The sequence below is a fragment of the Kogia breviceps genome, chromosome 5 (assembly GCF_026419965.1).
Source record: "Kogia breviceps isolate mKogBre1 chromosome 5, mKogBre1 haplotype 1, whole genome shotgun sequence".
Classification (NCBI taxonomy): domain Eukaryota; kingdom Metazoa; phylum Chordata; class Mammalia; order Artiodactyla; family Physeteridae; genus Kogia; species Kogia breviceps.
This window is the reverse complement of record NC_081314.1, coordinates 59,248,651-59,273,881: the sequence shown is the minus strand read 5'-3', so window position 1 is coordinate 59,273,881 and position 25,231 is coordinate 59,248,651. Positions and strand designations below refer to the sequence as shown.

General features: G+C 35.3%; 1 protein-coding gene across 1 annotated transcript in view; it reads right to left on the bottom strand.

The window, feature by feature from the left end:
• Positions 1-25,231, bottom strand: part of NAALADL2 (N-acetylated alpha-linked acidic dipeptidase like 2) — a 1,506,494-nt gene that overhangs the window by 260,357 nt on the left and 1,220,906 nt on the right. Inside the window, exon 12 of the mRNA XM_059063915.2 lies at positions 22,375-22,521. Coding sequence (XP_058919898.2) covers positions 22,375-22,521 — 147 coding nt within the window. The remainder of the gene's footprint in view (positions 1-22,374; positions 22,522-25,231) is intronic.

Here is a 25,231-nt window from a genome sequence, read left to right as displayed (position 1 = left end):
AGAAAACCAGAAGGCAAAAGGTAGATTAGATTAAAATAATTTTATTAATGTTGAATTTACTGAAGTTGATACTGTATTGAGCTATGTAAAAGAATATTCCTGTTTTGGGGAAATGCACAATGACATATTTAAGGTAGAAAGACATGATATTTGCAACTTATTCTAAAACATTTCAGATACATCTAGATATCTATATTTATCTATCTATATATAGTTATCTTTATATCTATAGTGATAGAGAGGTAGAGGGAGAACAAATAATTGATAATTAGGAAGAGTGTGAACAATCTGGGTAAAGGGTGTATAAGATTTTGTATTAGTATTTGTATCCTATTCTTATTCTTGCAACTTTTCTGTAAGTTTGAAATTGTTTCCAAATAAAAATGTTAAAAAGAGAAAACAAAACAAAACAAAAAAGAAGAAGAAGAATTACATCCTAAATTCTGCATGTGAAATTTGAGGCCCCTCACAGTTTGGCCTTAGTCTATCTCTCCAGCCTCTTTCCAGTTCCCCCAACACTGTACTGAAACTGATACTTTCTGAATCACAGCATAGATTTTCATCAAGTCCTGTAACTTAGCTATTCTTCTACATAATAATTATCTACTGATCCTGTAAAGCCCAACTCAATTACCAGTTCCAGGCTTTTCAGTCAGAATTAAAGGTTCATCTTTGTCCCTATTGAAATATAGATGCAGGTATAGATACTTATCACCATACTTGTAAATTCAGATTATTGGACAATGTCTATATTATGTTCCAATAAAAGTTTGAAATTAATTAATGATTAGTTGTTAATCATTTCTTAATCATTATTAATTGATAAACATTAATTAAATAATGCTAAGTGGCTATGGTTCGATAATGAATTGATACAGAAATGGATATAAATATATGTGCATGTGTACTAAGCCACATTAATATTCTCTGTCTTGTATTTTATTTTCCTGTCTACTCTCTTCTTCTCAATAGTTACTATGTATAGATAAGAAACCTTCCAAATTCATATTTTCTGTAGAAGCTTACAAGCTATTAAAATTGAGAAAATTTCTTATATACATACTAATAAAATTCAGGTTCACGTGAGTACACATTAACATGTATACATATCTATATAAACACATACATATATGTACACAAATAATCTGAATTATAAAAAGTATACATTCATTGTGTTTTTACAATTGATGGAAATTCATATAAATTCTGACAAGTTCCAAGGAACTCAGAGGTTAATTCCTTTAAAGCAAAAATTCTATTTCTGTACTTTCTTCTTGTAAATACTTTACAATACATCTATGGCTATATATCTTTACTAAAAGGATGTTTTATAGCTAAAGATACTATAAAACCGCGAAGTCGATGCTCTGATTTTTAGTTTTGGTGTTTCTGGAAGGTATTAAATTTATGTGTTAAGGAATTAAACCCTCGTTTTAGGCATGGGCCAGCTACTGTGTAGGTATATACCCAGCCATTTAATCAACTTCTAGAACAATAAATATCTCTATGGATGATAGCATGACTTATTCACTGTGTTCAATTTATTCAAGGTATTTAAGAGTAAAAAAGTCTAAAATGCCAGATTCTGACATTCTTCATGTCAGTATATTGCTGTGAACTTTTAACTTGCCCCAAATCACCAGATATTCTGTGCTCCTGACACATGCATTATATTCAATCACTGTATAAAAATAAAGTGGGACTTTTCATATTGTGTCCAACATCACAGAACTAAAAATAATAAAAAACTTTTTACTGTTTGGCATAAGAATACATGAAAAAAGGCATTCACTTTGCCAAGTACATATATAAGACTTTAGAAATAACTTTTAAATATATATTTTACATTTTTGATATTAAATAACATGCTATTAGTTATTTCAATTTTATTTTGAAACATGATAAATAAATGGTTATGGAAACTTGTGTAAGAATACTAAAATGAGTCTTAAAAATAAAATCAGGTATCTAAAAAATATCAAGAAAAAATGATTAGAAGGCATTTTTAAGGTGTGAAATAAGAATGCTACCTCCGTTTAGCCATATGCCTAAATTTGTCCTTCCTGAGAGGGAAAAAAAAAGAAGAAATCTTTGTTCGACACAGATTTTTCTGTATCATAATTAGAAATGCAGATGGGAAGTTTAAATTAGGCAATGGTTGACAGGAGGAAAGACATTTGCTTAAAAACTGTTGGGAGTGATTTCAAGTTCAAATCCTTTTAAATGAAACAAGGTCCATTTGTCACAGAATATAATACAATGGCACATGGTCTGGTTAGTTGGCTCAAGTGTGGTTACGACTAAAATGCATTTGTGAGACAAAAGGCAAATGAAAAGCAGAAACTGGTAAAGGATACTTAGAAAAAATAAATTTGTTTTACATTTCCAAAAGCTAACATATTAAGGCTTTCCAAACTTCTCCACAAGCTCATCTAATACTTTTCTGTGATGGTTTTTACCTTAAAAAAGGAAACATCTGCTATGTAATGAGATGGGATTCTTTTAGAATTTAAGATTATATATAAGTACATACATCATACCTTCAAAACTGAGTGTCCTGAGACACGAGGGATAAATATATAAGTGTATGTGTGTGTATATATATATATATATATATTTATATTTCTCTGAACTTTTCTTTCTAGCCAGGGACATACAACTGAGTATCCTATAAATGATGTTCAAAGTAATTAGTAATACTGGTGTAAATCCTTAAGATACATACAGCTTGATTTAAGTTTTTAAAATTTTAAATTTCATGTGGTATATCTGGTATTTATTTTGACTGCAATTAAATATGAGGAATTATGGAATATGACTTTGTCCTGCTCTTCCCCAGCTGATATGGGCCTAAGATTTGCACTCATAAAATAATTAGCTAACAGTGTTTAATTTAAATGTTACTTTCAATTAGTTATATGATATTAAATGAAGGCAATTAAATGAAGGCAATTATCTTAAACTCTCTCTATGATGATGTTTATTTGTCCACATAGTGATGGGTAGTACCATCAAAATAAAGATACCAGTTTGGTCAAATGAAGCCTAAGCTAGTAAAAAGAACATTGTTAGTGAATAAAGTTACATACGTTCTACCTTCATTAATTGGAAGAGTGTATTCAAATAATACATTTCTAGATTTTCTGTCTTCCACAATGGTGTTTACAGAGACTCTCAGCTCCTGATTTTGTTCAATCAGCAACAAGATAAAGCATACAGGAAGCAAACAAATATCTTCTTTAGCCATTCATCTGTCGATGGACACTTAGGTTGTTTCCATCTCCTAGCTACTGTAAATAGTGCTGCAATGAACATTGTGGTACATGACTCATTTTGAATTATGGTTTTCTCAGGGTATATGCCCAGTAGTGGGATTGCTAGGTTATATGGTAGTTCTATTTGTAGTTTTTTAAGGAACCTCCATACTGTTCTCCATAGTGGCTGTATCAATTTACATTCCTACCAACAGTGCAAGAGGGTTCCCTCTTCTCCACACCCTCTCCAGCATTTATTGTTTGTAGACTTCTTGACTATGGTCATTCTGACTGGTGTGAGGTGATACCTCATTGTAGTTTGATTTGCATTTCTCTAATGATTAGTGATGTTGAACATCCTTTCATGTGTTTGTTGGCGATCTGTATACCTTCTTTGGAGAAATGTCTATTTAGGTCTTCTGCCCATTTTTGGATTGGGTTGTTTGTTTTTTTGATATTGAGCTGCATGAGCTGCTTGTATATTTTGGAGATTAATCCTTTGTCAGTTGCTTCGTTGGCAACTATTTTCTCCCATTCTGAGGGTTGTCTTTTCATCTTGTTTATTGTTTCCTTTGCTGTGGAAAAGCTTTTAAGATTCATTAGGTCCCACTGGTTTATTTTTGTTTTTATTTCCTTTTCTCTAGGAGGTGGGTCAAAAATGATCTTGCTGTGATTTATGTGACAGAGTGTTCTGCCTACGTTTTCCTCTAAGAGTTTGATAGTGTCTGGCCTTACATTAGGTCTTTAATCCATTTTGAGTTTATTTTTGTGTATGGTGTTAGGGAGTGTTCTAATTTCATTCTTTTACATGTAGCTGTCCAGTTTTCCCAGCATCACTTATTGAAAAGGCTGTCTTTTCTCTATTGTATTTTCTTGCCTCCTTTATCAAAGATAAGGTGACCATATGTGTATGGGTTTATCTCTGGGCTTTCTATCCTGTTCCATTGATCCATATTTCTGTTTTTGTGCCAGTACTATACTGTCTTGTTTACTGTAGTTTTGTAGTACAGTCTGAAGTCAGGGAGCCTGATTCCTCCAGCTCCATTTTTCCTTTTCAGGATTACTTTGGGTATTCGGGGTCTTTTGTGTTTCCATACAAATTGTGATTTTTTTGTTCTAGTTCTGTGAAAAATGCCATTGGTTGTTTGATAGGGATTGCACTGAATCTGTAGATTGCTTTGGGTAGTATAGTCATTTTCACAATGTTGATTCTTCCAATCCAAGAACATGGTATAATTCTCCATCTGTTTTTATCATCTTTAATTTATTTCATCATTGTCTTATAATTTTCTGCATACAGGTCTTTTGTCTCCCTAGGTAGGTTTATTCCTATGTATTTTATTCTTTTTGTTGCAATGGTAAATGTGAGTGTTTCCTTAGTTTCACTTCCAGATTTTTCATCATTAGTATATAGGAATGCAAGAGATTTCTGTGCATTAATTTTGTATCCTGCTACTTTACCAAATTCATTTATTAAGTTCTCATGCTCTTAAATAGTATGGCTCTTCAAAGAAGATATTATAAATGTCTGTTTATTATGTGATAATCAGAACTATAGTTTACTGAGCATTTATTATGTGCCAGGAAGTATGCAAAGCTCGCTCTATATGTATAAACTTAAATATTGATATTCATTCAATATTCTCAACTGCAAGTGATTTTGCCCTGCAGGGTGCATTTAGCAATATGTGGAGATATTTTTGGTGGTCACAGTTGTGAAGAGGTTCACTATACTGCCATCTAGTAAACAGAGGCCAGCAATGTTGCTAAACATTCCTCAAAGCACAGGACAAAGAAGTGGCACAAAGTGTCATGGTGTTGTGGTTGAGAAACCCCAATATAATATGCAATGTCATCATGAGGCAGGTATCATTATAACACTCATTTTATAGATGAGAAGATTATAGCTCCAAAAAATTAACTTGCAAATGGTAACAAGCCAGTAAGAAACAAGGCTGGGTTTCAGATCCAGAGATCCTAACTCCAAATGCCACACTGTTATACATAAACTCATCTCCACTAACAGATCTTAACAGCATTCCATACTTTAGCTAGCATTAGAGATATATTCTTACAAGGCTGATTAGGTATGAAACTTAATGGAAAACATCAACTTTTATGATCATAGTAGGGTTTTTCCTCATAGATTAATGGAGTCAAAGTCCCAAACAAGAGGGAAAATGACTGAATTGTTGATAAGCAAACATTCACTCTTTTCAAAGTTCAAGTATGTTGTACCCTTTACCCTCATAGAAATGGGAAACTTGCTTTGAAAAGTGCTAATGTGAGCTGAAAGTTACCTTCAAGACATTATGCATATTTCAAAAGAAATAAAAGTCATTATGCATTCTCTCTAAAGAGGATACAATCTCCAACTGTCCAAACCCTAAACTCTTCTACATATATTACATGTAAATGCCATCTTTTAAAAACCTCTTCCCATTTTTTTTCTTCTAAATTAGCTTAGTGGGCCATGGTATTACAGTGTCTTGGTCTGGCCTGTGAATAATGTGACAGAGAATTTTTTCACTTCTTCTTGCCTGTAGTTAAGTCTGACTGAAGATATGGAAAACAAGTCTTATGACTTAGGTGGTAAAAATATATGTTCTGTAAGCTGTACTGAGCTAGGTTCTGGACAGCTAGCATAAAATATTCCATACTGAATTTATATCTGCCAATAAATAATTTTAAAAACTATTTAAATAAAACTAGGGACATTTTATACTAAAGTACACTAAAATATTTTCTGAAAACAAATTGATAATATTAGTAATAATCTCAACATACCTGTCATGTTACTGGATAGAAAGTTTCTCAACATCAAAAAAATGTTCTACTTGTATGTGTTCAAAAGATAAATAGCAAATAAATAACATTCAAAACAGGGAAACACTAATTTTAAAGAGTAATTCTTTATGGTAAAGAAAACAGCAACATTCAAAATATGTCATCGCGACAATAATCTATTCCTGTCACTACAGTGGATAAGGACAGGCCTTCTGCAAGAGCCTATGATTGCAAACAACATGAAAATTCTCTCTAAAATAGTATAATTTAGCTTCGTTTAGTTTATAATGATCGTGATTAAATCTAAACTATTATAAGCAAGCCACCATCTGGAACCATAGCAAATCAAGATTCTATTTTCTATGATGACCAATCATGGAAAGCTTATGCAGACTTCTACTTTGCAATATTGTATAGTAATGTGATTAGATAATCATGCAGACCAATGAACCCAGCTAACTGGAACATAAACAAATGTACAGTGTGTCACTTGGAAATACTTCTATATTTTATCAGGGCCTCCTGACCCAAACTGCTAAAGTTATTTTAAAAGAATTGGAATGAAATTTGATATCAAGTGTTCTGAATCTACAGGAAAAGATATAAAAAGGGGAAATAGAAGGAACAGAAAAGAAGACATTTTACATGCAGTTCACAGGATCAAATGAACACTTTCAGGGATAAAAGAATAGCAACATAGTCAAGTGAGAATCTACAAACTGATTTCGTAAAAAAAAAAATCTTCTGCAGTACACATTAAGGTGATATATTATTGTTGGTTATGGGTTGGATTGTATCTCCTAAAAAGATATTAAAGTCTTAACCCCCAGTATCTTTGAGTGTTGCCTTATTGGGAAATAGACTCTTTGTAGGTGAACAGGTTAAGATAGATCATTAGGGTGAGCTCTAATCCAATGTGACTGTGTCCTTATTAAAAGGGGAAATTTGGACACAAAGGCAGAGATAGGGAGAAACCCGTGTGAAGATTGGAATTATGCTGCCACAAGCCAAAGAAAGCCAAAGATTGCTAGCAAAACACCAGAAGCTAGGAGAGAAACATGGGACAGATTCTTCCTCATAGCCACCAGAAGAAACCAACCCTGTCTACTGACAGCTTGATCTTGACTTCTAACATACAGAACCGCTAGGCAATATGTTTTTGTTGTTTAAGCCACCCAGTTGGTGGTACGTTGTTATGGCAGCTCCAAGAAACGAATACACTGTTTCAGTATAGATTAATTAATTTCATGGTTCTATTGTTATATCCTATGTAAAAAATGCAGTATGCAAAGATGGTTAGGACAAAATCTATAGCCTCAACTAGTATAATATACTATTAGGAGAAAAAGAGAATACAAGTAGCTTTAAGGCATTACCCTGTTAGATGTCATGAGAATGAAAAAAACAATAGCTGTGTTTCAGGGAAGGATTATGTTACTTACAGGACCATTAAGCTTTATTCATTGGAAAATGTGGAAGGTTGTTATGCCAGGGAAAGGAATGGGAAGGAGGGGAGTAATCAAAGAAGCTTTTTAGGAGGTTAGTTTCTGAGCAGTTTGCAAGATGAACTGGTGGGAGGAAAGGCTCCAAATTAGGAGAACAAAGTCCAGATGTGGTGGAGTAATGAATGGCTTGAATTAGGCAGCAACTATTAGAGATTAAATGATAGCAATGAGACACATAATAAGAAAAAATAAACTGAACTCAGCAATAGAGTGACTGGCAAAAATAAGAGTTAGAAGAATTGATTGGGGTGTGAAGAAGAAAATAGTCAACAATAATTTCAAGAATTAGAGCTCGGAGGTAACCAACAAGGACCTACTATATAGCACAGGGAACTATACTCTTTATTTTATAATAACCTATAAGAGAAAAGAATCTGAAAAAGAATATATATATATATATATATACACACACACACACATATATATATGTATATATATATATATATATATATATATATATATATATATATATATAACTGAATCACTGTGCTGTTCAGCTGAAACTACCACAACATTGTAAATCAACTATATTTTAATAAAAAAATAAAAAGGACAGATCCAGTGGAAAGGAAGGCAGGGAGGGAGGGAGGGAGGGAGGGAGGAAGAAAGGAAGGAAGGAATGAAAGAATTAGAGGAGTTTGGATGGATGGGCTTATGACTATATGTCCTGGGTAGGTGGTATTTCCAGAAGTTTGGATTCTGGATTTAAAGGATGTTATTTACAGATGCCTTTATAAATGGATGATTCCAGAAACTGACCCTAAATATTAGTATGGAATAACTGTACTCCTGGTGCTGTCACTTTGACCTCTGGAAAGGCACAGGGGTTTGTAGACTTGTAAGACCTGCTCTCTGCTGAATTTTTTCTCTGATTTATCATCTGACAGGTATAGTTTCAGATTTTATTTTTCACCCATAGTACTCTTGAGATTTACTTTATCTATGGTGTGTGCCTCTGTATTTCATAAAGTGTCCAAGAATCTATGGTAATGTTAAAAGTTTTTAAATATATATGTAAATTCTAAGAAAATAAAAATAATGAAAAATTTAAATGAATCACTCTATTTGCTATGGCTCAGATATCCTTTCTATCTACAGAAATCACTTGGCACTGAGCCTTGGCTTCTTTTTATTGCCATTTATTTGTTTATGCTCATGCCTGGATGCTCTAAAGAGATTATGAATCCCTTGAGCACCATGGATTGTATCATAGCTTTATCTGTTCTTAATGCATAGCAGAGTGTTCTGCACATAGTTTGTGCTCAATTAAACTTAATTGATGATGATAATTAATATTTTTAAGGAAGTGAAGGCTTAAATTCCTTTCCTGATACCATGATACATTTGTTCCTTTCCGTTATTTCCTTTCTCTGAAATATTTTTCACAAACATAAACAAGTCTAACAAATGTTTTTTAGGAAACTACTAGGCCTACAAATATGGTATTTCTTTTAGCATCAGAATTATATCTTCTGTTTAAAATAAGCTAAAGCCCACTCCTCATTTTCAGAGAAATGCTTCATATTATATATGAAAGCAGAGACAAAATCCAAAAATAAAACAGACAAAATAGAGACATCATGAATAGCATGGAGATTCAGAAAACTATACCTTCTTCCATCTCCCACACTAACCCCTTCCCACCCACCCATTCACCCATGATGAAGTGTCATTTTTCCTATGGCACTTCTTGAAAATGACATCAGGGAATAATAGAGTGCAATGTGGTACAGGTCTATTTTTCTGTTGCCTTACAGGTTAATCATAATGTAGTAACAGCACCAGCTATTTTGAAGGGGTGGCATGCCCACTAGACAGGGACATTAATCATGCTCTCGGCCTCTTAACAACCTGCACCCCCTCCCCATCCCTAAGCACACACATATACTTTTGTTCAGTACTAAAAGCAAATACCTATAAGTTTAAAATTATGACCTTGGAATCATTAAACTCTGATTTATGTACACGTTTAACTCCATTTCTTTTCACTGTCCCCTCTCTCCCATCCTCTTAGCAACTACTATGACCTTGTTGAAGGAATTGGATATACTACTTCCTTGCAGTAGTTTGCAACAATATATTGGAACTTTCATAAGGCAATCTGATACCTGTCAACCTAGTTGTCACACATTTTCTATTTTCTAGCTTCAACAATCCAGATGCTTTAAAGCTTCTTGAAGCTCAGCCTTCAAAATGTGAGTATGTTGATTTGCAGAAAGATTCATGCCTTGGCAAACTTAAACATAGACTCCTTTAAAAATATCATCGTGGGACTATTAAATTAATTACAAATTTATCATGTCTTAGGGTAGATCCTGCAATTAACATCTGTGCCATATTATTTCTATTTTTATATCAGGAAGGGGATTTAATTATCTTGATTTATGCCAACATATTCATTTCCAAATACAGACTCTACATTGGATATCCTTACAAAATATTTTCATAACTTAGTAAATTAATATTGAATAAGTTAATATAAGAGAAATCAATTAAAACAATGGGATACCAAATTTACCTAGCAGACTGGTAAAGATTTCTTTTAATGCACACTATTAGCAAGAATGAGATTAAAAGACATGCTAGTGCTCTTCCATAAAGGTTTTAAAATGTACCACCATTCAGGAAGGTCTTTTCAATATGAGGTTTAAAATATTAATACTTTGACCCAAACTTTATGCCTAGAAATATATCCCAGAAGAACAAGAAAGAGAAACAAATATCAAGTTTAAAAATGTTCTACGAAAGATTACCTATAATAACAAAACAATGCAGGCAAACTTATCCAATAATAGGTAAATAGTTGCATTAATTATAGTACAATTATATTACAGATTATTAGGTTTTATGATCCTTTTTATGTATTACTGAATTTGGTTTGCTAATATTTGGTTGAGGATTTTTATGTCTATATCCATCAGAGATATTGCCCTGTAATTTTTTTTTGTAGTGTCTTTGTCTGGTTTTGCCATGAGGGTAATGGTGGCCTCAGAGAAGGAATTTGGGGGTGTTCCCTGCAATGCATTATTTTTTAAAACAATATGAGAAACTATATTATTATCTTAAATAAATGAGAACAATACATACACAGTATGATCAACATTTGATTAAAGATAGGAAAGAAGGAATAAAAGATGGAGAGGAATTAAGGTTTGTAAGCACATAGTAACCATGATCAAAATATTAATTAAAAAAAGTTTCCATCTACAAATGTAATATTACCAATAACGATGTTTCAAGCAAAGAGTAGAATTATTTTGCTTTCTGGTATAATATTTTATTTATATTATGCTACATAGCAGGATTCTCTTTGCAAGACATAACCAAAAGAACTGTGGCTACTAAGGAAATATAAGAAAACTGAATTAATTCTGACTAAATTCTTAACCAACATTTCCTACTTTCTTTCCAGTTTTCTGACTTGTGTTTTAGTTCATAATTTATATTTGTCTCACTAAGAATCAAACACAGAAATTCCAATGATCTTCTGTTAAAAAATATCCAGATATACTTTTGCTCAAAATACTGCTCCAAATATGTTGGTATGCATATACACACCATTTGAGGCTCATAACACACACAGTTTTACAAACTTCTCACAGTAGTACATGGTCATAATCTTTAAAATGGAATAGATGGCAGAGAGTTAGCACTTGAAATTTGCTCAGTTTGTTCAGTTGCTTTAAAACACACCTCCCAGACACAACTTTTTACTTCTTTTTATGTCTCTTTAAGCTTGAAAGTTTGGAACATATTTTCAACGATACCATGGAAATAATTTGCTGTAGTGAGTACCTCATAGCCTCAAGGTCACACCCATTGAATAGCGACACCTTTTAGAACCCAGGTTAGGCGAACACCTAGCTGATACTGCCAAAGATCCTATAATAACTGGTTCAATCTTAAGTTTTCTTAAAGACTCATATTATTAAATTACAGACTGAAGGCATTTGAGCAAGTTTATTCAAGAATACTTATCTGACCTACACCAGGACTTTCTATAGTTTGGCATACCTAAAGTTTAGGGTCTAGACTTTAGTCATTTTCATTTCCAAGGTCTTTAGATCTTAAATCAACACAGGAAGATGTGTCCACTCAGGGTCTATGACTTCCTTTCTAGATCAAATTCTAGCTACCCTGAGCTCTAGAATCTCAGAATTCCCTGCTTAGATGGTCCCAATCTGCTTCCAGTGATTGGGCAGCCCTCTTCTTCAGGTCTCTTACCTTCAGGGAAGACTATGCTTCCAGTGCATGACCATAGGCCCAGGGAGTAAGTGAGGAACAGATGTTTATGGTGGCTACGGATTGTACTCAAACGTGTAGACCAAGGATCAAGGGTCAGGGGCTGGGGACCAATTCCTCCTCAGTCATCACATTTTGCCACAGGATTCTCAGGAGTCTAAGAACATTAAATTCAAACCTTCCTTCCTCATAACTTTAAACATGTATTTGTCAGATCACGAGGAAAGAGCATTTTTATTTAAGAGTTTTTTTAGTTTGAGTTATAATATTTAAATATTTAGTGTTTAGCCATATGATATAATGGCCTCTGTTTATACTACTGCCTCATAGTGTTAGGGGAAAACCAGGATATGGCTTTGCCTTTAAGCAAATTAAAGACATCAAGTCAATTGAAACAGACTAAATTTCAGAATCAACTAAAAAATTAAAAATAAAGAAAATGGGGAGGGGGTCAAAAAGAGTGGAAGTAGAAGATTATATAGAAAAGGCAAGGGATGAAAAAAGAAGGAAAGGATATGAAGAGAAAGACCATATGTGTAGGAAAAGTTGGAAGAAGCCAGACTAAAAAGGAGAGAGAAGGTGAGAAAAGAGGTGAGAGAATGAATAGAACGTACAGAATAGGAGTTTAGAAGAGAGGGAGGAGCTGTAGATAGAAGCAACCAGCTGGGTATAGGGAGAATTAAGTCTGTACTTTCTCTTCTTAACTCCTTCAATCAAGTACCATATCCCGCTAAGTTTCTATCTCCTTGTACTACAGAGGAATGGATTAAACCACCTATGTTCAATGAACAGTGTTGCTCTAAAGGTCAGTGAATCTAGGAGTGCTTCTTTTCCATCAGTCCATCAGAGATAGTCGGGCCAGGCACATCTCTGGACCCACCACACTTAAGGACCATCCTCTCACCACAGAGGCCTCTGATTTCACCCTGACCACTTTGATTATCCAAAGTCACCCCTGAACTGGTGGGAGTCTGTAAACCAGTGACTGTCAATGGAGCAACCATTCCTAACCTGGGCCGTATGGCCGCTACATGAAGATGTGCCCTGAATTTAATCTCAATATTCTGCCATGATCCTTGTCCTAATCTGATTTTATTGTTTCGAAGACTAGATCTCAGCAATATTAACACAAAATTTTTTAAAATTCAACTTTCATATATATACATACACATATGTGTGTGTGTGTGTGTATATATATATATATATATATATATATATATATATATATCTGAGTCATACATTAGAAGTTATCTCTAAACATGAGTATGTGTAAAATTTCTAATGTTCTGATAAGAACTACCAGTAAATAAAAATAAAGTGACAAGATACTAATTTAAAGAAAAACTGAAAACGACCATGTGCATAAAGCTATAGTTTATTTTTCCCACTTTTGCCCACTTATTAGTACCACAGAAACACTACACTATTTAGATTTAAAATGTTCTTCACTGATATGAGAAAATTGGGTCAGAATAATTTCAATGCTAAAGCTATTGACAAGAGACTGTAGCAATGAGAATACTGATAAATACTTTGCTCTCTTTTGGAATTCTTTCCATTCATTTACAATCACAGGGACAGAAGCATCACAAAAGGAGACTGAAGACAACTGAAAGCTCTCTTGAGACTAACATAAAAGCCAGCACTATCATGAGGAAGCAATAGCAAACTGTATAAGCTAAGTAGCATTGGCTTCAATGCATGTTTTTATATTTTAACATTTATGAGACTTCAAGGCCAATGTTGTATCCTTCCTTGTAGTTTCTATAGAAACATTTGCTTATTTAAAAAACAAAACTGTAACCTTCTGTGTGAAACACTCTAAGCTGTGAAACAGATAGCGAAGACCCGCAATTCCAGATGCAAATAAAATAGTATGAAGAAATTGTGGACAGAATGGAGAAGGAAATTCATTCATGGCCACAGTCACCATCCACAGCTATGTGAGCTCTAGATAGGCCATTTCCTTCTGAAGTTTATAGTTAGAGCATACGGGTACCAATACTACTCTTAACATTTTAATTATTCAGTTAAAACATTCATCTAATTAGTCTCCAAAATAGTTTCAGATGTCAAAATATTCTACTTAAAGAAATGTAGCGTTATCATTGAAATTAGGAGAGACAAAATTGTCCATCTCCTCATCTTCCAAAATTACCTTGGAAATAAAATTAGGAAACAGGGGATGGAATAAGTACGACATATTAAAGCTACTGGTCTTCACATTAAATGGACAGTTAAAATATCATATTACAAAGGAAAAAACAGATGAGCAAAACCAAATTCAATTTTTATTTTTTTGCGGTATGTGGGCCTCTCACTGTTGTAGCCTCTCCCGTTGCGGAGCACGGCTCCAGACGTGCAGGCTCAGCAGCCATGGCTCATGGGCCCAGCCGCTCCGTGGCGTGTGGGATCTTCCCGGATCGGGGCACGAACCTGCGTCCCCTGAATCGGCAGGCGGACTCTCAACCACTGAACCACCAGGGAAGCCCTCAATTTTTATTTTTAAAATTTAGGAAACTAAATATTCAGGTTTAGAGTAGTTCGGTGTTATTAGATTTTTCCTCTAATGCTTTTTAATGCATTTACCTATATTTGTTTGAAATGTAAACTTTGGATAGCTTAGAATCTAATTTTAGTCTCTGTTTTGTAAAAGAATATATAAACTACTATAAGTGAACATTAATATCAGTTTTGTCATTACATATAAATTATGGCTCATTTTAAATTCAGTTAAGAAGTATTACCCACTTCCAGTTGTTACCTAACTTTGAGAGTCATCAAAGATGAAATGTTTAGAACCTTGGCAAAGGAAACTATAAAAAATAGGAATTAAGTACCATAGCATTCCACTTTATTCTGAATGCAGTGGGAGATGGAAAGCATTTTAGAACTAATTCATTTTATCTCAAAAACCTTGAGAAATAGTGTAAGAGTAGGGAAAAGAGCCCAGAAATCTGTTGCTAGAGTGCCAGGTTTGAATCCTAATTCTATCACTTGATACATGTGTGATGTTGGCCAAGTTACTTGACCACTTTGTGCCTCAGTTTCATCTTTAATGAAAGTAGTAATACTAGTACCTTCACTATAAGTGCTAGTTATAAGTACAAGGATTAAATTAAATGAATAAATTTAAAGGATTTAGAACAAAACAATGTGTACCACAAATGTTACATGAGTATTTATTAAACATGATTTTGCTTGATACTACTCTGCCTCTATCTATTGACCTCATTTCACTCTATGTAAAAGCCCTCTTCTTAGCCAATATGATTTGTCCCACTGATTGGAAGGTTAATATCTAGAAGCTGATTCAAATAAGTAACCAGTAAAACAAACCAAAACACTACACATGTAAAATATTACATGTTAATTGAAAACCTGTGCATGCATGTTTATTGGCCAATATTTTCATGTAAAGCCGAGGCCTTTTCTCTGAATACTGATCTGTTAAATAAAGTTCTATGATTTCTTTCTTGTCATATATTATCTACATTCCATGCTGCCTTTTATTTAAAGTGGAATTATTAAAGACATTTTTGAAGTATGCTGAGTGCAGAATGTGTTTAGATGACTACAATTTTCCCCAACTTTGAGAGTTGCCTGGACCATTTCACATCAATTCTTTATTAGCAACTCACCTTTTAAAGTGTTATTGCTACAGGTTTCTAAGAAGTCATTTTTTTCATACTCATGATTCATAATTTTATGTAACAATTAAATTACCTAGTTACTAAAAACAAACACAAAGGGCATACGTAAGTCTGAGAATAGAGCTGACTCCAGGCAAACATACCATTGAAACAGAGAGAACAGAGTGTGCAAAAATTCAGGAAGGATCTCATTACAATGAGCTTCAAGCCTTAAGCATTAATCATTATGTTTTAAGGGAATGAAAATTGTCAATGAATCCCACAAATTGGTTAAGTGGAAGTCATTTAAGACAATGTCTACTGTACTGACTTATTTGATTGTTTATATGTCTGAGTCCCAATCTAGACTGTGGCCACTGTGAGGAAAAGAAGGCATTTTTCAATTCATCTTTGTATTTCTAACAGAGTGCTGGATTACAAACAATGCTTAATAACTAACTGCTGGCTAAATTAATGAATGTGTTAGAATGAACCAATATCTGAATAAATCACATCTGGAATTGTCTTATATTCTTAACTTAAATGTTGCCAAATTTACAACTTGGTCTATCATTAAACCTACTGTAAGTGGTATTATTGAAATTATCAAAAACTTCATTATAAAACAAGTCCCCTCATAACAGGCATGATCACAAGATCATCCCTGAAAATAGCGTTAGAGTTAAAATACAGTGCGTATGCTATATATTTTGATCCAATCATTGTAGGCATTCAGAATAAATATTCTTACTTAGAAGTCCAAGCAAGGACAATTGTAGGGGAATCTGTCCTCCTCCCAGCCGTTTCAAAATATTAGGCAATTTGAAATATGATCTTTTGAATTATCCAATTGAGTCTTAAGAGTTTCTCCATTCTTGTCTTTTCAATATTTGTCTCATATTTCAATTTCTTGTGTTTACTCCTCAGGCTCTTGGAAGCATACTGCAACTTTAGTAGCACTCCCTCTGTGACAGGCATTTCATATACTGTACAGTCAAAGCTTTTCAAGTCTGCTCTATAACGGTTGATCTGTTGATTGGGGTTTAACCTTCCCTTCTAAAAGAAGGATTCCAAGGAACAGAATCCTTTGTAGAGTCACAGTTTATGAGAGTGTTATATTCCCTACTTCATGCTGTTTGCCAGGTGAATGGGATGGTAATACTCAAAGATGACCAAAAAAGGTAAACACAGGTTACATTCAAAATCCTTGTAACAGGGAATTCCCTGGTGGCTCAGTGGTTAAGAATCCGCCTGCCAATGTAGGGGACATGGGTTCGAGCCCTGGTCCGGGAAGATCCCACATGCCGCGGAGCAACTAAGCCCGTGAGCCACAACTACTGAGCCTGTGCTCTAGAGCCTGCGAGCCACAACTACTGAAGCCCGTGCACCTGAAGCCCATGTGCCACAACAAGAGAAGCCACTGCAGTGAGAAGCCCATGCATCGCAGTGAAGGGTGGCCCCCACCCGCCGCAACTAGAGAAAGCCCAAACGTGGCAATGAAGACCCAACACAGCCAAAAATAAATTTAAAAAATAAATAAATTTTTTAAAAAATCCTTGTAACGGCAAAGTTAAACAGCTAGTCAGATATTATAAAGGATAAAGCTCAGTCATCCCTCAGTATCCATGGACACCCCCATGGATTCCAAAATTCATGGATGTTCAAGTCCCTTATATAAAATGACACAGTAGAATTTGGCTCTCCATATCTGCATGTTCTGCATGTGGATACGGAGGGGCCTACTGTAGAACAGTTAAACCAAGGTCATTTCCCCAAATCAGTATTTCTTCAAATGTGGTCCAGAGACCTGCAAGTGTCCCTGAGACCAAATCTATTTTCATAATAATAGTAACATTACACAGCTTTTTCACTCTCATTTTCTACATTCATAAGTGTATAGGGTACAGAAAGTCCATTAATAGGGTTTCAGATTCCATACTGGAACTAACATTTAGGAAACTAATACTTGCCATTTCAGTATAGTATCAAAGAAAAATGTCTGTAATTATATGAAAAGACTATTAGACCATATTTCATTCATATACTGCCACCAAAACAACACATTACAACAGATTAAATTCAGAAACAGATATGAGGACCCAGCTACCAAGTATTAAGTCACATTAAAGAGGCTGGCAAAATGTAAAATAGTGCACTCTTCTCATTTATGTTTTCTTGTCTTGGGAAATGTAATTATATTTTATAAAAATATGTTATTTATATTAATTTATAACAAGTATATTACTGACATTTTTAAAGAATTAATAAATACTATATATATTTCTTCAGTTTTAACTCCTAATATAGTAAATATTTGTACATATTACTCACATAAACAAAAAGCTCTTTTCTTTGGAGTGCTCAGTACTCGAAGAGTGCAGATGGGTTTTTAGAACAAAATGTTTGAAAATCTTTACTCTAAATGAAGCAGGTCTGACCTGAAAATAACCATACCATATATTTTGTTCTGATATTTTCCCTTTCCTAAAATAACTTACAAAGAAAAGGAATGAGCTAGGGAGAACACTGAAGACCCCCTCTCCATCCTGTTTCCAGCTGGCACATTTTGAAGTAGAAGAGGTAAAATCTCATTTCTAAGTGACATTAATTAGTTGTATAGCTATCAGTATAAAACAAATTATATCAGATACTACAAAACATCAGTACAGCTTATGCATAGTTACACAAACTATTTGGTCTCAAGTCAAGAGATTTTAATTGACTTTTGAACTCTTATTATCTGTTAACAATGACAGTGACTAATTTCCCAACAGAAAATGTAATGACAGAATGATTTCTAATTTAAGTAAGATAAGTTTTTCTTCAACTTAGTAGAATAAAACAAAGAATCAACATGTAAACTATGAGTTACTTTGCTCCAAAATGTGTTTATGTGTATTGTATCTGCACAAATTATCATTTTCACCCCGTAAAATTACCTTAAAGTTCACACACATACACACGCTCATGCTGCTGTCTATCAGTTTAAGAATCAGAATTGATATCTAACTCATCTAACTTAAAAAGAATTAATAAGAGTTTCAAAATACCTAGGCGACTTGGTTTTCATTTTCTGGGTTACCAAAAAGCATTAAAACAATTATGCAAAAACCCCTGCTATATAGAATCTATCATACCGTTTTATCTCATTATCATTTAAATGTTAAATGCTCCATTATAGAGGTAAATTGGGTTTAAAAAGGAATTTTTAAAGCAGAAGAGCAAAAAATATAAGGTTAAACAGAGTGAAGAATCAGACCTTCAAACTGTAATAAAAAGCTTACTAGGGCATGGATTGATCTTTTGGTATACTAAGAAAGCCAGACCCTCTGACATGCCCTATATAGAGAAAATATACTGATCTGGAACAAAAATTATGTGAAACAGCTGTTAAGTGACAGAAGAAATGTGTATTGGACCACCAGCTTGTCATAAATATTGCACTCTTAATCAGAAAGCATCTGTTTTTTCATTTCTTTTTCAGCAATCACTGCATTGTATTTAATCTGCACAGAATGCTTCTCCTAACAGGTGCAACAATGTTTACAAATTGAAAACCTTATTTAAATGAAGTTTACAGCTAGAGATGTTTCAATTAACAAGGCGATATCTTATGAGAAGGAATAATTCTAACATTTGGCAAACCCATAGATTGCTTTGCATTTGTGAAAATTAATTATTGGAAAATTATAGATGCCAAAAAAGCTAAAGATGAAAGGTGCCTCAAGCAATCTATGCAATATACAGGCATCCAGAGAAACTACAGGGAGAAATTGTTGGTGGGAATGTGGATAGTATGAAATATTGGGAATAGATTTTATAAAATGTCATATTTCATCAAAAAATAATTTTAGAACAAATAATATCCCATATGTCCATAAAAAGTGGTGTCTAAGGCACTAGTTTACTTTCCTACAGGTAATTTTTCTCTTATTATCATTATTTACTTGTTGAAATTGAGTGTAAAAGATTTATAATCAACCTTGCTGGATTTAAAAAACTGTCAGAAATTCTAAGGCTTGCATTATAATCATTTAAATAAATTTTAAATGGATAGTTTCTTCAAAAATATGAGTATAAATTAGCACACTTAGAATGCATATACAATTTTTAAAGTGAAAGGACTACAAAATTATAGACTTTAACTTTTTTACTCAAAATTAGTGCAAAGATAATGAACTCACTTCCTACAGGGGCCAAACAGGTAATAGAGGTGATACAAGTCTGGTGAAACATGTAGCGCTTTAGGTTGATCAATCATTCATTTCCTAATTTTTGATAGAAAGAGGTATTGAAGAAATATTTTTCTTAATATTGTAATCATAATGCACAATTTAGCCAATTGTTTCCATGGAAAAAAGGAATCCATTTCTTCCAAAAATTCAAGTTTTCAATAAAGTGCAGAACAAACAAAAGGTATTTGTGGACTGGATCTGGCCCTTGGGCTTCCAATTTACAAACTTCAGTGTAATAGTTGAGAACATGGGCTTACTGTTAAAGAGATCTAAGGTCAACTTCTATCTTGGCCATTTATTAGCTTTATGACCTTGGATCAGCTACTTGATTTTAAGCTCCATTTCATCCTCAGAAAAAAAAAAAAGGTATTAATAATAAAAGGTGACTCATAGGGATATCATAAATATTGAATGAGATGAGGTAATATAAAATATTTGCTAATATAAAAATTTTAGCAAAGCAAGCACTCAATAAGTGGTAGATATTACATACTATAAATATAGTATATTATGCAATACATAAATATATTTTTTAAATTTAATTGCATGGAAAAAGCTCTAACTTCCTTACCTGGTTTTACTAATTGACATAAATATCCTTTATATCATGGGTAAAGCCTTTCAGTGTTTATAATTCCTCTTAATAATTGTATACAGATATCTATTATAGGTTAACACAGAAAGCAAGGGTCATTATCTGTTCTTTGGAGAATTTACCGTTCAAAATTATCTCATCTCAAGCATTCACATTTGTAAGGCACAAATCCATTAAAAAAATTTTCCACACTAAAGCAATATAAACAAGGTCATTAGTTATAAAGCATAGAAGATTCTCTTTTAATTGCTTTTTTGGAGACAAATACAGTAGAAAATGAAAATGATTTTGATGATGGGAGTTAGACATTCTGTGTATAATTTGAAAAACTGATTAGCTTCTTCAGACTAAGCCAGTTCTAGTGAATAAACTTTAGCCTGAGGAGTTTCACATTATAATAGTACCTTTTGAGAAAATCAGTGGGACCTGTTTCCAAATCTTCTCCCATTAACACCTCAGATGTTCCAGCTGATGCTCATCAAATCCCACCTCTTCAGCCTCAGAAGCTTGTTTTCCTTAACGATTAACAAGCTCCTCCCTCCCACTAATGTCTTCTTATTGAAAAAGTAAAAAGTTTAGAAATCCTCCCTAATATGTAAATCAGATAATAATAATTGTGATGATAGCTATAGTTACTGGAGGCCTTATCATATGCTTAATGTTAGCCAAGCCCTTTACATGCATAATCTCATTTAATCCTTACCATGGCTGTCTAGAATGCATAAGTATACCAAGTTTCCCTCATCTATAAAACAATTCTGAAAGAAGTTAAATCATTTGCCTACTACTTGAGTTCAGAGTCAAGCCTAGTCCCATACCTAAGGCTATACTATATTGCCTCTCTAAATTCTTGGCTTAAACTCAACCAAAATGAATTAAACATGTATTGGATAAAAGCTTTCATTCAATGTGTTAACATGACAGGAGCTGGATGGGCTGGGATGGGGGGGGGATGATAAAAAGATGTTAGAAGATATCAAGCAGGCAAATTAAAATTGAGTTAATATCTTAATACATCAGTTTCATTATATGTAGTGGTCTTGGTAAGAGAAAAGATACCTCTATAATGTACCCTGTTTTCAAACAGCAATAGCACATGGAAATTCAATTTAAAAAAAATATAGATAAATCACAGTGATTACTTTTGCATTACCCAAGAATTCATCTCATTACAATAGGAGTCACCCAGAGTTTCTCCATCTGTGAATTTAAGTTGTTAGTGATCATTTGTGTCTACTGAGGGAGCAAGGGGTGAGGGTAGAGGGCTACAGAGAAACCTAAAGGTCACTTTTGCTTAAAGCTATCAGACATTAAGATATTGCATATCTGACGTTGATAAAAATATAATTTAAACACAACTTTCCAGGAACATCTATAATTTGAAAAACAAAGAAGGCTTTAGTCTATTTTCCAGCCACTATTTTGTGAATGAAATAGTTATATCAAGAAGGCCACCCCAGAGGCTTTCAAATAGCTCCCAATAATGCATGCACAATTTGTAAAAGAAGGAAAAGTCTTTCAGCAGGTTTGGATCTACAGAGAAAGAGTTTCCTGTGACATAACTCTGAGAAAGATTAAAACGCTTAATGTCCAACAGAAGAATGAACATACTTAATTAAGGTGAATCAGGCCTCTGTGATATTCTTTGGGAAAAAACTTCGTATCCTCACACACAAAAAAAGTAGCATCTTTTTAGGCAAGCAAACTATTGACAAACTTTGGGAAGTGAATCCACAAGACTCACATTAACATACAGCACATGAAATGCACTTTCCCTTGGGCAAGGAGAGGAGAATCTATTGCACATGTCATCTGTTTCTGTGAATTCTGAAGATTACAATTATGTTTTGATGTTAATCCAACAACTGCACATTTCTTGCTGCGAAGCACACTGAAAATGTGAGTGACAGTATAAATCTTTTTAAATTGAATTCAACACTATTGAAAAGAGCTGATGTTTTCAAGTATTCTTACAAAGCCTCTGAACAACAAGAATAACTTTCTAAATGAAGCAGCTTCTTATAGTAACCTTTTGGGTAAGAAAGACAAAAAGCCAGGATAAAATAAAATTCTGCATGTTTGCTATATATATTGTGTGTGTTTTGCATTTTTGGAAACACTCACCTCTAATGCTTTGATGTCCTCATAAGTAAACCTCACGGTGGGAACTCCAAGATGGTTGATGAAGTAATTGGCATCATCTTGCATCTGGACAGAACTGATATTTGTTTCTGGGCACTGACCTCTTCTGGAACAGTTGAAATTATTTTTCTGAAAAACATAATTTAAATTGTTAGCACACACTATGCTTCTTAGGTTATCCCTAAATCAACGCTACTCAAAACGTGGTCCACAGTTCAGCAGCATCAATGGCACCCAGGAACTTATTCGAAACATGAAATGTAAATGCTTAGTCTCCACCCACGTCCTCCCAAATGGGAACCTTTGGGGATGGAGCTCAGAAATCTGTGTAGCAACAGTCCTCTACTGGGCTCATGCTCACTGAAGAGTGACTAGCACTGGTCTAAATCAAGCTTCGCTTGTTACTGTTGCTTAAAAAGCATTTTTTATCATAGATTTATTATGATCTGTAATGACTCGTTAAAAGAGAATGTTGAGTCCCTAAAAAGGTTTAGTTTTGTCTTTTTTTAAAAGTTTTCCCACAAATCTAAAGGACAGCTTGGTAAGATATAATTCTATTCTAAAAATGTTTTTTGGACAACCACAGAAAAAAATTTCTCAATTTCCTCCTCAAAGCATATCCCCGCATGTAGTATATGCCGGAGGCGAGAAGATGGCGGAAGAGTAAGACGCGGAGATCACCTTCCTCCTCACAGTTATATCAGAAATACATCTACACGTGGAACTTCTCCTATAGAACACCCACCGAACGCTGGCAGAAGACCTCAGACCTCCCAAAAGGCAAGAAACTCCCCACGTACCTGGGTAGGGCAAAAGAAAAAAGAATAAACAGAGACAAAGAATAGGGACGGGACCTGCACCAATGGGAGGGAGCCGTTAAGGAGGAAAGATTCCCACACACTAGAAGCCCCTTCGCGAGCGGAGACTGCGGGTGGCAGAGGAGAGTGCAGCAACAGGGTGCGGAGGCCAAAGCGGAGAGATTCTCGCAGAGGATGGGTGCCGACCAGCACTCACCAGCCCGACAGGCTTGTCTGCTCACTGGCCGGGGCAGGCAGCTGAGGCTTGGGCTTCGGTCGGATCCCAGGGAAAGGTCTGGAGTTGGCAGAGTGAGAACAGCCTGAAGGGGTTAGTGCACCACAGCTAGCCGGGAGGGAGTCCGGTTAAAGTCTGGAGCTGCCGAAGAGGCAAGAGACCTTTTCTTCCCTCTTTGCTTCCTAGTACACGAGGAGAGGGGTTTAAGCACGCCGCTTAAAGGAGCTCCAGAAACAGGCGCGAGCCGCAGCTGTCAGCACGGACAGTAGAGACGGGTGTGGGATGCTAGGGTTGCTGCTGCCGCCACCAAGAGGCCTGTGTGCCAGCACAGGTCACTCTCCACACCGCCCCTTCCTGGAGCCTGTGCAGCCCGCCACTGCCGGGGTCCCGGGATCCAGGGACAGCTTCCCCGGGAGAACACACGGCACGCCTCTGCAACGTCATGCCGGCCTCTGCCGCCGCGGGCTCGCCCCGCATGCGTGCCCCTCCCTCCCCACGGCCTGTGCCAGAGCCCACGAATCAGCTGCTCCTTTAACCCCGTCCTGTCTGAGCAAAGGGCAGACGCCCTCGGACGACCTACACGCAGAGGCGGGGCCAAGTCCAAAGCTGAACCCCAGGTGTTTTTTTTTTTGTGCGAACAAAGAGGAGAGGGGAGGTCTTTCCCAGCAGCCTCAGAAGCAGCGGATTAAAGCTCCACAATCAACTTGAAATGCCCTGCATCTGTGGAAAACCTGAATAGACAGCAAAATATCCCAAGTTGAGGAGGTGGACTTTGGGAGCAAGATATACTATTATTTTCCCCTTTTTTCTTTTTGTGAGTGTGTATGTGTGTGCTGCTGTGTGAGATTTTGTCTGTATAGCTTTGTTTTCACCATTTGTCCTAGGGTTAGACTGACCCGGTTTTTTTGTTTGTTTTTTTAAATAGAAATTTTTCTTCTTAATAATTGTTTTTTATTTTAATAACTATATTTTATCCTACTTTATTTTGTCTTCTCCCTTTCTTTCTTCCTTCATTTCTTCCCCCCCTCCTTCCTTCCTTCCGTCCTCCCTTCCTTCCTCCCTTCCTTCCTCCCTTTCTTCCTTCCTTCCTCTCTTCCTTATTCCCTTTCTTCTTCTCCTCCTTCCTTCCTTCCTTTCTTGCTTTCTTCCTTCCTTCATTTCTTCCTTCCTTTCTTCCTTCCTTCCTCCATTCCTTTCTTCCTTCCTCCCTTCCTTTCTTTCCTTTCTATTTTTTCTCCCTTTTATTTTGAGCCGTGTGGATTAAAGGCTCTTGCTGCTCCAGCCAGGCGTCAGGCCTGTGTCTCTGAGGTGGGAGAACCAACCTCAGGACACTGGTCCACAAGAGACCTCCCAGCTCCATGTAATATCAAATGGCGAAAATCTCCCAGAGATCTCCATCTCAACACCAAGACCCAGCTTCACTCAAGGACCAGCAACGAACAGTGCTGGACACCCTATGCCCAACAAAGAGCAAGACAGGTCTACAGCCCCATCCATTAGCAGAGAGGCTGCCTAAAATCATAATAAGCCTACCAACATCCCGATACACACCACCAGACGTGGACCTGCCCACCAGAAAGACAAGATCCAGCCTCATCCACCAGAACAGAGGAACTAGTCCCCCCCAACCAGGAAACCTGCTCAACCCACTGAACCAACCTCAGCCACTGGGGACAGCCACTAAAAACAGAGGGAACTACGAACCTGCAGCCTGCAAAAAGGAGACCCCAAACACAGTAAGTAAAATGAGAAGACAGAAAAACACACAGCAGATGAAGGAGCAAGATAAAAACACACCAGACCTAAC